Raw genomic sequence first — 13,222 nt, 5'->3', positions numbered from 1 at the left:
TGCCCAGGGAAGTTATCTGTTGAGCAGAACCTCTGCAACTCGAGCAAAATGCCTCCCAAGAGAGCAGGGCAATGAATCAGGCAGCAGGCAGACACACTGCACTTAACATTTTCTGCTGCTTGGCCACAGGCCAGGCCAACCCTCTCATCTGATTTACTTAAAAGCCCAGGTGGGGCCCTTTCACAGTAGTGGGGGGAGGAGGGGATGTGCATTACCTCAGCTGGGTCTGGGCTTCCTCGCTGCAGAGCCTGGCCAGACAATCCCATAGAAGGCCACCACTGTCGTTCACTGACAGCCCGTCTGACAAATTGTTTTCTTCCGCGGCAGCCAGTGCTGGGCCTTCTGGCTGCTCTCCAGAGGCGTCAGGTCCCTCATGGTGGCGTTCTGGTGTGGGGGGTGGAGAGTGGCTGACACCAGCTCCAGGCACACCTAGTTCCTGCCCGATCCTGCTCAGCCTCCCGAGCAGATCAAGTCTCCATGCCCAAGGGCATCTGACCAGACTGGGGAGGTGTCCCTGTCCCAGGGATGGGGTCTGTGGCTGAGGCCAAGAAAATGCCCAAATCATCCGTCTGCCATTGCAAAAGTGCCCCCAGGGGATCACAGCACGAAGCCAAGACCCAGCTTGAGGGGACCCGAAGTGCCAGCCCCAGGCAGGAACTCTTCATTTGGTGAGTAAGTGGTTTCTGGCTTCGGAAAATGATTTATGATGGAATCACCATGTTAGGCTGCAAAGATCGCCCTGGCTTCCAGTCCTGGGCTCCCCCAGCCACCTCTCTGCTTAGGCCCTGAATATGAGCCGAAGTGGGGGGGGTGGGCAGAGAGGATTCCAGTGACAGGACACAGTGCACCTGACCCTGGAGACGGTTCACCCCTGGAGGGGGCAGCTTAGCAGGGCGGTGCAGCCGGCTGGGCCCCAGCTTCACTGATTAGATCCTCTCCTCATCACATTCTTGATGCTCAAAGCTGATGGTGTTGTCCCCAGATAAAAGTGGGAAAGGCACCATCAGAAGAGGTCTCACACTGTTAGTGACCACTGGAGATTCCTGGGGCGGTGGTGGTGGTTGACCCAGCAGGGACGACAACAGTGTTTTCCCACATTGGGGTTCCTTGAGCGCTGGTGTTGGGGCCGCAGGGCTGCCCAGAGGTCCTGGAGGACAGAGATGGACCACATCTTCTTTGTTTCTGCTTCCCAGCGCCTCCCCAAGGACCCTTGTAGGGCCGTTCCCACTGAATGCTCACTGAACAAATGGCTGGCAAATCAGTCCAAGGGCAGGGGTATGGCTGTGATCACCTATTTCCAGCCCACTGGGCTAATCAAGAGGGTAGCAGCTCAGCATGCTGACAATGGCTTGATCGTCCTGGTTTTCTTACGTATCAATGGCTCCCCCAGTTTCCCTCCAAATAAATCATTTGTTTCTGTCCCTGTGGTGTGGTTAGGTATAAAAGATGTTGACATTACAGGAAGCCAGCTGAAGGGTATGTGGGAACGCTGTACTTTTCAATGTAAAAGTTAAACTACATTAAAATAAAATCTTCATGCTTTGACTGCTACCCTGGGCATCCTAGGTCTCCTTCCTCATCCCTCAGTGACCACAGCTTCTGGAAGGGAACAGCACTGGGAAGGTAACCTTGACCTTTTAGACATCAACAAGTGTCTGTTGAATGACTGGGCTTATTAGAAAGTTCTGGTTGGTTTTAATGTTCTAAAATGTCAAATATATAATTACTTAAGTCAAGAATTTCTGTTAGTAGACAAAAATCTTTTAAAACAACGGGCGTGGGGCATGAGGGCGGTTCTTTGTGGCTGGCAATGTTAGGAGCTATGAGACCAGTCCGGGGCTTCCCAACCCCAGCACTACTGACATTGCGCGGGACAATCTCTGTTGTAGGACGCTGTCTTGTGTATCGTGGGACTGTGATACCATCCCTGGCCTCTGTCCACTAGAAACCAGGAGCACCTCTCCATTAGGACAACAAAAAATGTCTCTGGACGTTGCCAAATTTTTCCCTCTTTGGGGAAAATCATGCCCAGTGGAGAACTATCAGACCCATCATTCAATAGGTTTGGGTACAGTAAATATTCTCTTTGTTGCCTTGACATTAGCCCAAGCCAGAGCCCTCAGAATGTGCGAGCACAGTCCAGTATTTCTCCCAAGCTCTGACAACCAACAGACCCCCCAAGCCAAAGGCAAAACCACTTGCCACTGAATGAGGGTTTTGATTGCTACCAATTTCTTAAAGCAGTGTCTGAAGGCTCGGCTTCAAATATTTATGGAGTCTATGAAATGGCCCCAGAGCGTGAGTGGTTCTATTAAATTTATAACTCCAGAGGTGATTTATGGACCTGGGAATTGCTGCAAATGCTTTGTCGAAGCTCTTTGTGGAAAGCCAGGATCCTCGCAGGACTCAGGAGCTCAGAGGGTGGCGGGAGGCCATCGGCTTGGGGGACAGGACAGGACGGTCCACCTTCTTCCCGCAGGCGCTGTGAGAGGAGCGCTGGCTCGGCAGGGGCTGCAGCCGGGCACACTCCAGGAGCAGGCGTCTGCCCTGAGGGCAGGGGCAGCTGGAGGCAAGAGCAGAATGAAATGGTCTCTGTTTCTACGTGTTCATAAAAGCCCCCGATCCCACATTCATCCAGGGAAGACAGGACAACGATAAGGAACATTATAGGTCACTTTGTGCGCCTCCCACTAGGGCTCCTCCTGCATTGCTCACTTCCTTCTGTGACAGTTCAACAAGGCACACCACCCGCCATGGTGTCACAGGGGAGGAGCCCACGGCTGGGGGGCGGCTCCCACTACGTCATCCAGCAGGCGTCTGCCAAGACAATCGCTTATGGCTGTCCCCATAGAGCGGGTGTCCGCTCTAGGTTTCTGGTTCGCAGGATCGAGAGAGGGTGAACATCCCATCAGAAGGAAACTGGCATCAACAAGATGCCAACCTCATCTACATAGCTTTGGCATGACTGGCTCAATGCCCAAACCCAAGCCACCCAGCTTCAAAACCTCACACTTCCTAGAGCTCCCCCAGCAGCTTCTCAGCCCTTTATGCCCAGCATCCTGTTATCACGTGCCGTCCTTACAAATGACAGGAAGGAAGGACCCCCGTGCTCAGCAGTATGAGTCCTACTTCCGTCACTGCTCAGTCCTCCAGCAGATAGACTGGTGGGTCTGTGCCTCACTGGTCAGACAGGCAGAATGGAGCAAACTTCTCCAGTGACCCCAAGGTGGGGAGCAGTGACCAGTGGGCCATGGTGCACGCTCAGCACCCTCTCAGCGTCACCCATGGAAGCTGGCTGAGAAAGGCAGAGCAAGAAAGGAGAGGGGATGAGGGTCACTGAGCACCGCCCTGTGGGCCCTGCCTGGACCAGCCCCTCCACCATGGTGCTCCCCACCCAGCAGGGCAAGCAGGCAGACTTCCAGGCAGGTCCTCTACAGAGATGAACCTGGAAGAGCGGCCCACACAGCTGCCGGGGGAGATTCCCCTAGGAGGGAAGCACCCACTGCACACTGAGGAGTAGGAAGCCTTCCTGGAGGAGGCAGTATCTGAGCCAGACTTTGAGGGAAGGAGCGGGATTCTGAGGTGTTAAAAACTGAGGGTCATTCCGTATAGAGTAACGCATACATGGAATGCAAACAGGGACTTAAAGGATCTGGACTTGTCATCTTAATAAGAATAGTTTAGACCTTATGAAACTGCAGATTTTGTAGGAAAGGGGCATATAATATTTCATACAGTTCAACCTACAATGGTAAACATTTACCGAGCTCTCGCATGAGCCAGGTATCATGCTGAGCAATGTATATGTATTAATTCATTCAGTCTTGAACCCAGAAAGGTAACTAATATTATTATCCCATTACACAGAAGAAGAAACAGAGGCCCAGAGAAGTTAAGTGACATGCCTAGGGCCACACAGTCAATAGGAGACAAAAATCAGTATTGGAGCCCAAGCCACATGGTGTCTCCCGAGCCCACACTGTTCACCACTACACTACGCTGCTAAACACAGGACGGCTGAAGGGTCTTCAGTGGCCAAGTGACAGGATCACGGTGATGTGACATAGGGACAAATATTTCTTCAATCACCAAAGGTTTACCAGCCTTCTTGGGATATTTTTGTCTATTTTTAGGCTTCTCGCTTTTTTTTTTTTTTTTTTGGATCTGAGCTCAGCCATAAAATAATAGAATTTTGACATGTGACAAATTTAGTTACTGTCCTTCAAATATGACCTCATTTTGCTGACGGGTCACTGATTCCCCCAGTGTAATTACCTAACAAATGCATTTTCCCCCACAGGAAGCTCTTACCCCAAGCCAGCCCATATCCACAGCTTGCAATCTGCTTTTCTGCAAGGCAGAGGGCTCTGTTCCTTGACGTCCTTTACAACTGAGCAGAACCACGCCTGAACTGGGGGTGTGGGGGGTGACAATGTAGTGCTGGGGGTGAGGGCGAGGGGCCTGCATGACCCTCCAGAGAAAGAACCACCCAGCCCCTCTCTCCAATTACTCATGAAGGCCTGCCATGGTCAGGTGCTGGGTAAAGCATGGGAACAGAAATCTCACCATAGACATTCTGTCAACTCGCAGCAAAGGCATAAAAATGTCCTGTGGGCTTGAAAGTCTGTCCAACCAAGGAAGGGTTTTCATCCAGTGGCATCCCAAGTGTGTGGCAATGACTCTGAAGAAAGTCAAAGAACAATGGAGACACCTGGAGCCATGCCAGTGTTAAGGCGTGCTTTTCGCCCATTCATTTACCCCATTTCTGCTCTGACTACTTCCTTAAGAGGACCGCTGTCGTTCTCCGGCCAGCACCACCTAGAGCACACCTTGGAGGGGTTTCTCCTCACACTGAACTCCAGACTGGGCTGCACCGGGGGCAGGAGGGACTGCTCCCATCTCCCCATGGAAGGCCCCACTCCAGTACCAGCTGCCTGGGTGGGACCCCAGCTCTGCCACTTGCAAACTGTGTGTCCTGGGGTGGGCTGTTTACCCCCTCTGCTCCTCACCTTTCTCATAGGTAAAGGGGGCTAATGCAGATTCCTATTTCGTAAGCCCCTCATGAGGACTGGCAAAGCCAGTGCATTGTACATAGTAAGCAGCACTGAAGAGGCAAGAGTGGGGTTTTTCTTTCCCATCGTTGTTCTCATCCACATCATCACTGGGTTCTCCTAGACTCCTCTCTATGCCTTACTTTGTGCTGCAGCCACATTTAATGGCTCACAGTTTCCCCAACCCCTCTATCTTGGTGGGCATTGTTCCCTTTGTCTAGAATGCCTCCCACCTGCTTGGGACAAGCCAGGCCAAGATCAAAAGTCAGAGTAATTTTCCGAGAAAAAGACCAGAGCTGGAAAGAAAGTTCTCATTCCTAGGTAATAAACCTATAGACGAGGAATTTAAAATGAAAGTCACCAGTCAGAAAAAAAAAAAGAAAGAAAAGGTTTAAGAAGGTCAGTAACAGTAGCTAGCATTTATTGAATGCTCTTCTTATACCCAGCAGAACAGCGAGCAGAACAGTGTGCACGATTTCGCTGAACTGTCTCAACAATTCCAAGACAAGTACTGTCTTCAGGTTTTACTTTTTTTTTAAAAGGTTTTATTTATTGGGATGCCCAGGTGGCACAGTCAGTTAGGCATCTGCTTTCGGCTCAGGTCACGATCCCAGGGTCTTGGGATCGAGTCCCGCATTGAGCTCCTTGCTCAGTTGGGAGCCTGCTTCTCCCTCTGCCTGCCTTTCTCTATCTCTCTCTGACAAATAAATAAATAAAATCTTTTTTTAAAAAAGGTTTTACTTATTTGAGAGAGAGAAAGCACAAGTTGGGGGAAGGGGTAGAGGGAGAGCAAGAAGCAGGCTCCCCACTGAGCAGAGAGTGGGGCTCGATCCCAGGACCCTGAGATCAAGACCTGAGCCGAAGGCAGATGCTTCACTGACTGAGTCACCCAGGTGTCCTTCTCTCCAGATTTGAGACCAAAAAATTAATAATATCATGGAGGCAGGAGAAAGCCATAGGAAGGGCCAATAGAAGGAAACCAATAATAGGCTGAGATAAAATGCTAAGAATAAGATTGGTTGCCTCCTGAGTCATGGCTGGTGTTTTTTAGCTTCTTCTTAACCATCTCTCTTGTTCAGAAACATATTTCGCCCTGCTTCCCTGATTTTGTGCTCATACTAGCAGTAGGCATATTACCCCCATGTTACAGACGAGGAGGTGGCAACACAGACTCGTTAAGTAATCCGCCCACCATCACACCAAACGACAGCTGGGATTTGAACTCAGGCCTGTCAGACTCCACACCTCATAACTAAAATACGTTTTCTCTGGGAAAAGAGAGGGCTCCTCTGGCTAGAACTGGTTAAGACATTTTGGACTGAACTTCCAGTAAGTATTGGAAAAGCAGGAAGGATTATAACTCAGCATCTATTTAAACCATTCAAGAGCTACCAAGATGGTCAGGATCTGAGGGACTAAAATGGAAAACAAGGAGACAAGCCGGGAGTAGGGGGCATGGCCATGGAGGCTGTATTTCCCTCCAGGTGAGGGCAGAGCCAGTGGCCAAGAGGCAGAAGGCTAAGTGGAGCTTTTGAGAGCCTCATGGAAATGACAAGAGCCAAGGATGACGACGCTGATAAACATGGCAGGCTTCTGGTCAGGACACCAAAAGGCTATGCCCAAGGAGTAAGAGTGAAGGAAAGCAGACCTCACAAATTCTGAAACTCATCTCTGAACCAGTTGTGACATGAGGAATGGTCTCTGTCCTGGCCTCACCACCTGTCACAAGCAAAAGGAAACCTCTTCTGGAGGAAGACGGTATCAAGCAGAACCTCAAATGATGTCTTTAACTTTTCATACATGATGTCCAGCACTAGATGAAAAATAACTGGACACAGAACACAGGACTTGACCAAACCCACAAATTAAAAAAGGGATAATAGATAGAGACTGGGAGGGGAGACCAAGGAGTCTCTCTCTGTGCGGCTGGGTATTTTCCAGTTCTCAACCTGGTGATGGCTTTTTGGGCATTACTCCGTGATAGTTCAATGATGTGTATACTTACAAGTTGAGTCCTTTTCCATATGTGTGTTATATTTTTTAAAAAAAAAGCTGATCCAAGAAATTAGATGACTGATGTACTCTCACCTTCAGAGAATCCAGTCGAGTCATCTGTGCTGGCCACTCAGCCTTGGGAACAGGCCAGGACTCTGAATGCAAAGGTCTTTGGAGGAGGACACTGTCCATTTTGGGATTCAGGTGGTATTTCTGAACTAGAAGAGAGTATTCTCAGTTAAGCCTCAATCCAGAAATCTATTCTAAAAATCAACAAGTCCCTGAGCCTTGGAATAACCTTTCCCAGCCTCTGTCATTCTGAGGTCCCCAAATCCCATGACAGAGGCCCTCTCGTGTTTCCTCAAACCCTCACATGCCTCATCCATACCCCCTGATGGTCCCACCATGGTCATGGGTATCCTAGAAAACTGACTGCCTGTCTCAGCTTTCCCTCCCAGCTGCCAGCTCATCCAACACAGGGACCACCACCTCTGCAAGCCGACCCATCTTTGTGAACCCTGCAACACTTAGTGGGGGTCTGGTACATGGAAACCTTCCAGAAATGTTGAATGCACAGGTAACCCAATCAATCTATCACATCTCCTTCTTTTAAAGGTGAGGAAGCTGAGTCCAGAAAAGGAAGGACACTGGTGTAAAATAGTGGCAGATAGAGGACCAAGTGGAATTTATGTCCTTCCAGCTATGAAAAGAGATGTCCACTCAGACTGCAGGAATAGGAGGGGAAGGTACAGGAGGACAGGCCCAGCCTGACCAAAGAAAAAAGATCTCTCTTTTTGGGTCAGGCACTAGACAGTCCTGAGAAAGGCCCTATCGTCCTTCTTTAGAAGATAAGACTCTGGGGCTCAGAGAGCTTAATTAACTCATCCAAGATTACACAGCTGTAAGTACAGTAAGGGAATTGCTAGGTGAGCAGCTGTCTAAAGTCAACACCATGCAGACTTTCTCCTGGTTTCTACTGAGCCCCCGATATGAACATAAACTTAAACAAATCCTTAGACGGCCTCCCTTCCCCCACACTGAGAGCACGCTGCACTTAACCAGGGAAATTCTGCCTTCCCCAGGTAACATCTTAATTTCCTTTTTCATAATAAAAATCACAGAACACAAGCAATCACCCTGTTACCATCTTTCTAAGTAACCACCATTAGAATTTGAGTTTATCTGCTAATATAAGTTGCCAATCATCCACTTATAAGCCCATAAGATGTGCTTATCTAGCTTTATCTGTGTAACCATCCCAAACATTCCATTCCCTATCTTTTAAAAATATGGAGAATATCATCATTTCTATGGTATCACACGGTGCTTAGCGGCATGATTTTAGTGATCAATATTTTGCTGAGTCTACAGGTTAATTAACAATGTTGGAGAACCCCTCCCCCAACCACCACCAGTTTTTCATTATTAGAAACGTGCTGGCATGAATACACCTGTCCACTGAGCTTTTCCACACAGAGAATTATTCACTTAGGATGAATTTCCAGGAGTGAAACTACAGGGTTGAGGAACTGGGCCACTTCTGCAGAGATGGTATTTTTCCTCCTGTGTTCCGCTTACATCATGAAGTGAGAACGCAGGGCCAAGCGGGGAAGGAGGTGGGGGAATGTGGGCTCCCATTCTTCAGGGTCCACACTGGACCCTGGCCCACTGTCAGATCGTCCTGCTGACTTGGGCCGTGTCTGAGCACACAGATATTCCTAATTGAATACCGCACTGACCTCTTACAGCAGCTGCCTTCTCGGGCTCGACATCCAGTTGGTGGCTGGTCTGAAAAAAAAGACATCTCAGCAGTTATTCTGAATAGCTCAGGAGAAAAAGCCTCACGCAGGTGGCCGCGACTGGAACGAAGCAGGCCACTCACCCCTCCCTGCAGAAAACACATTGTCTGGTCAGATCCACCCGTCCCTCCTCTCCCTGTGACCCATAAAGGAGGAGGATTCGCTCTGAGGGAATACAGGTGCAGGAAAACGATTGCATTTCCTATACCCGAATTAATTCTCCAAACAGAGCCTGTGATTAATGTGTTTTAGAAACTGCTGTTGAAAGTGGAAAAATGAAAAAAAAAAAAAGTGGAAAAATGGAGGGCAGCTGGATGGCAGAGTTTCCAAGAAAAATACTCTTTCTCCAAGAGGTCCCACCAACACCTTGCACAAACTGATTGCTGAGCTACCCCTTGGGATCCCAGGCTCAGGCACCCAGGAATCAGGTCAGGCTTGAACCTGAGTCCCCTGTACCACCCCATCGACTGGGTGGTGACCCTCCTGGATCCTACGACCACACGGGGTTGATAAGAGGTGATGTGGCAACAGCAGCTTGGCTGGTTGGCTGGGCAACCCCTGACTGGTTCAACAAGATCAGTGCTGGCCTTCAAGGTGGGTCAGATTTCAGACCAGCAGCCCAGAGCATGCCTCCTCCTGGCTGTTTCTGGTGAACCAGGGGCCCTGCATGCCGTGTCACTGGGATACCTTCTTTCCCACAATACCGTGTCCACCAAGCACTCACGTCGGCTGGGCCCCTGCCTGAGGACCCCAGTGCTTGCCCTCTCTCTATTTCTCTCTTTCTTTGGTGACCTTCTATGTGAGTGTCACAACCTCATTCTAATGTCCCCTGCTGTATGAAGGCTTCCCTGACTCCACCTGGCAGAGTTCAGCCACTGGCCTCTCACAAAGCCCCTCCATGTGCTGTGCTGTGACAACTGGGCCATTTGTCCCCTCTAAGGGGGATTGATGAGTCCAGCGACTAATGCCCAAGGGCACAGACTATGGCTGGACCATAACCCACACCACACTTACTGGAGTCTTCTGCACTGGGCATGCTCGCTGTGTCCTCTTAGCGCTTGGCACTTCCACCCCCGGGAACACTGTGTCTTCCAGCACCTTCACTGTTCACACCTCTGTGCTGTCCCACATGCAGGTCTCCGGGACCCAAGCGCCTTCACTCCATCCTTCCAACTATCCTAAACCCTCCATATCCTTCCAAGCCTGACGTGTGTGCCTCCTCCTCCAGGAAGCCTCTTCGCCATCAAGTGTCTCTCCTCTGCTCACTGCCAGTGCTCCGAATGTATGCTTCCCCTCGCTCCCAGTTTTAGAGTGTGTCTCATTCGACGCAAACTCCTTCAACATGAGAATGAGGTTTCCTTGACCTTCATATCCAGAGCAGCCTCAGACCTGTCCCACCGGCTTCCAGGTGGCACTGTATTCAGCATGTGATCAGGGTCCAAGAGACCCTCCCCCGCTCCCTACTCCTCGTGTTTCCCACCAGCCCGGGGAGGCTGAGAGCCAGGCACTCTCAGGCTGAATCCTGGTTCTGCCTCTTACCAAGCCCATGGCCTTGGCCAAGTTAGTGGAACTCCAGAGGCTTGCTGTGCCCATCTGTAGAATGGACACACTACTATGTCCTGTGTGGGGTTTTGTCGGAATACAGTGAGAATGGATGGCTACTGAATGTTCCACTAAGGGTACAAAGATTCGCCCTACGTGCTCCACTCCCCCTGCCTCTCTCTCCATGAAAACTTCTGGGGGAATGTTCTAAACTTCATAAAAAGCAAAAGCTAAAGAGAAAATAATTGTCTGGATCCTTGGAGGCCCAGGCCTGGGGTCGTTGATGTAATGAATTAGGGAAGTTTAGGACTCCGAGTCTCGCTTCTTCTTTTTAAGGTGACATACATTTCTGAAGGCCCATGTATAGAGTTCGTTGACAGTACCCAGAGGAAAGCAAGCTTTTTCCAGAAGGTGGAGGGAAGAGGAACGAGCAGGGCAAGAGGAAGGGAAATGAGCAGCTCCCTTGCCCCTTGCCCCAGTGACCTCCATCTTCCTGAGGCTGCAGTCCAGAAGACGCCCCCCCACCCACCAGCCCCTGTCCACGCCTGCACTTTCAGCTCTGAATTCCAGGCTCCAAAACTGTGAGAGCCCCCACCTATGGGATTCTGTTACAGCTGCCCGAGTTGACTGAGACTTACACACAGCCCCGAGGAAAAGGCACAGTTGCTCAGAGGGCCAAGGCTTCCCATCCATCACCCGCCCCACCAGGGTGAGGAAATCAACTCGACAGGAGGTGCGTACTGAACTGAGGGACCTGCTGCAGGTGTGAGACCCCTCCTCCAAGAGTAGGAGAGTAGACAGACATAGCAATGAACCCCAGCCTGCCGGCCCCACATGTGACCCTGCCCAGCTCTTTGACTGCCCTGGGCCTCAGTTCCCCCCTGATAAAGCAGGCTTTGAGATGATGAAGTGAGCTAATCCATAGAACATGCTAGTGCCAGGGAGGGCTGAGTCTCGGCTGTCATCACCATGCCCAGTGAATAAACGAACGGCAGCCCATCCTCCCTTGGACGTCTGAGGTCAGGGTGGGTCTCCTTTCCCGGGCAGGGGCCAGACAACCTGAGTCTCCAGGGTCCAGCCCTTCCCAGGGATGTTTCCACAAGGCCACCCCTGGCACATCAGACAGCCCCGCTGCCCAGCCTTGGTGCTCCCTCTGCTCTGGTAAATCCCCTGAGCCCACCCATGACTTCCCAGTCAGCTGGGCAGGGCTCCCAGGCTGTAAAGCAGCGTCCACAACCAGCATCGGGAATTCCACCTGTGTTCTCTGAAATGAGAGTTTGTGTCTGCAAAGCCCACCTCCTGCCCAGCTGCCCAGCAGGAGGAACTGCCACCACCCCGTCGAGGGCCTCGGTGCCCCCCCAAGGCTCTGCTTGGCTGCCTGGACCTCGGTCCTCATGGCCCAAGTCACCGGCTGTTGAACTAAATGAGCTGCCACGTGCACAGCCTGTGTGGCACCCACAGCCCAGCCCAGCCCACGTGCCTGTGGCCTCCGCCGTCCAGAAGCACAGGGACCTCGCTCCGACACTAACGCTGGCTCCCCGCTCACTCAGAAATGAAGTGCAGGTGACCTCCCACCCACTCCAGTCTCTCACCCCTGCTCCCCTCAGTGCCCAGCACTCCCAGCCAGCCTGGAGGACCACCCTTGGGTTCTTAGACAGGTCACTGCCTAGAGGCTGCACCCTGGGGGTTGGCCGTCCAGCAACACGAGGAACCAATTCCCTGAGGACATGGGATGAGCCCGATCCCGCGCTGGGGCCCAAACCCCCAATAGCGCATGTGCACCCACTACACTGCCCTTCCCACAGGCTCGTCACTGCAGTGGCTGGGCCCAGAATCCCCCTGCTGGGGTCAAGCACCAGCTGGGCTCAGCCAAGCTGCCTCACACCGAGAAGCCCAAGCTAGAAAACTACTCAGAGATGTGTGTCTTTGAGCCAGACTTAGAACCTCTGAGCCTCGGGTTTCCTAACTGGGGAAGGGACAATGAGGCTCCTTCCCTGCAGGAGGACCTCCTGAGTGAGCTCCATAAAGCATGGGGGAAAGTGCCCACACACCATAAGGGGTACATGTAAGTGTCCCCCCCCCCCAAGGCCATACAAGTAGGCATACGCCCTGACTGCAGGGCGTGCCCTCTTGACAGCTACCCACACAAGGACCAGATTCCTACCCAGTGGGACCCCCTGCATGGGGTGTTTAACAAATTATCTGTCTTCAGGTCAACTCTGCCACATAGGCTGTACTGTCCCATTTTACAGAAGGCAAAATTGAGGCTCAGAGCACATAATGGTCTGCCCGCTTCACTGTTTCTGCCCAGCACTTGGCACCAGGCCTGGAGCATGGCAGTGGGTGCTAGGTATCTGTGGATTTTGTGGTTTGCACACGAAACAGTGAGACACCACACTACCCCACCCAATCATGAAAATGGAGGTGTTCTTGGAGAGTGGAATTGTAAAGTAACACAAAATGAGTCAGGGTGGATTCAAAGCCACCTCAGAACAGTAGAAGCTTCTAACTAGCCATGGCTTTCAACAGGTCTCGGGGAGACACCCTGGCCCAGCAGGAGGCGTGTCCAGGCCCCGGGAGCACAACCTTACAGGAAATGAATGATGCAGGCTGACGGTACCATTAGTTCTCCTTGTTCTCATCCCAGTCTCCAAAAGGAGATTCTGATTATAAATGTTTAATGACTAACAAATGAACAAAGGAATGAATGAATGAACTTGACTTTCCAGACAACTCCACCATTTCAGGGAAGAAATACATGCTGACATTTTTTTTATCCATTCATCCAGTACATCAGCCTGCATATGGTTCTAGTTCTCACAGGAAACTGATAAA

At 51.1% G+C, this 13,222-nt stretch overlaps 1 protein-coding gene across 1 annotated transcript in view; it reads right to left on the bottom strand.

The window, feature by feature from the left end:
• Positions 1–285: 285 nt before the first annotated feature.
• Positions 286–13,222, bottom strand: part of LOC308338341 (uncharacterized protein C4orf50) — a gene marked incomplete at both ends in the record, with an annotated part of 48,125 nt that continues 35,188 nt past the window's right edge. The window contains one exon of the mRNA XM_080796351.1: positions 286–384. Within this exon, the coding sequence (XP_080652477.1) occupies positions 286–384 (99 nt within the window). The remainder of the gene's footprint in view (positions 385–13,222) is intronic.

This window comes from Martes martes (genome assembly GCF_963455335.1).
Source record: "Martes martes genome assembly, chromosome: 2".
Taxonomy (NCBI): domain Eukaryota; kingdom Metazoa; phylum Chordata; class Mammalia; order Carnivora; family Mustelidae; genus Martes; species Martes martes.
This window is presented reverse-complemented; position numbering and strand designations above follow the sequence as displayed.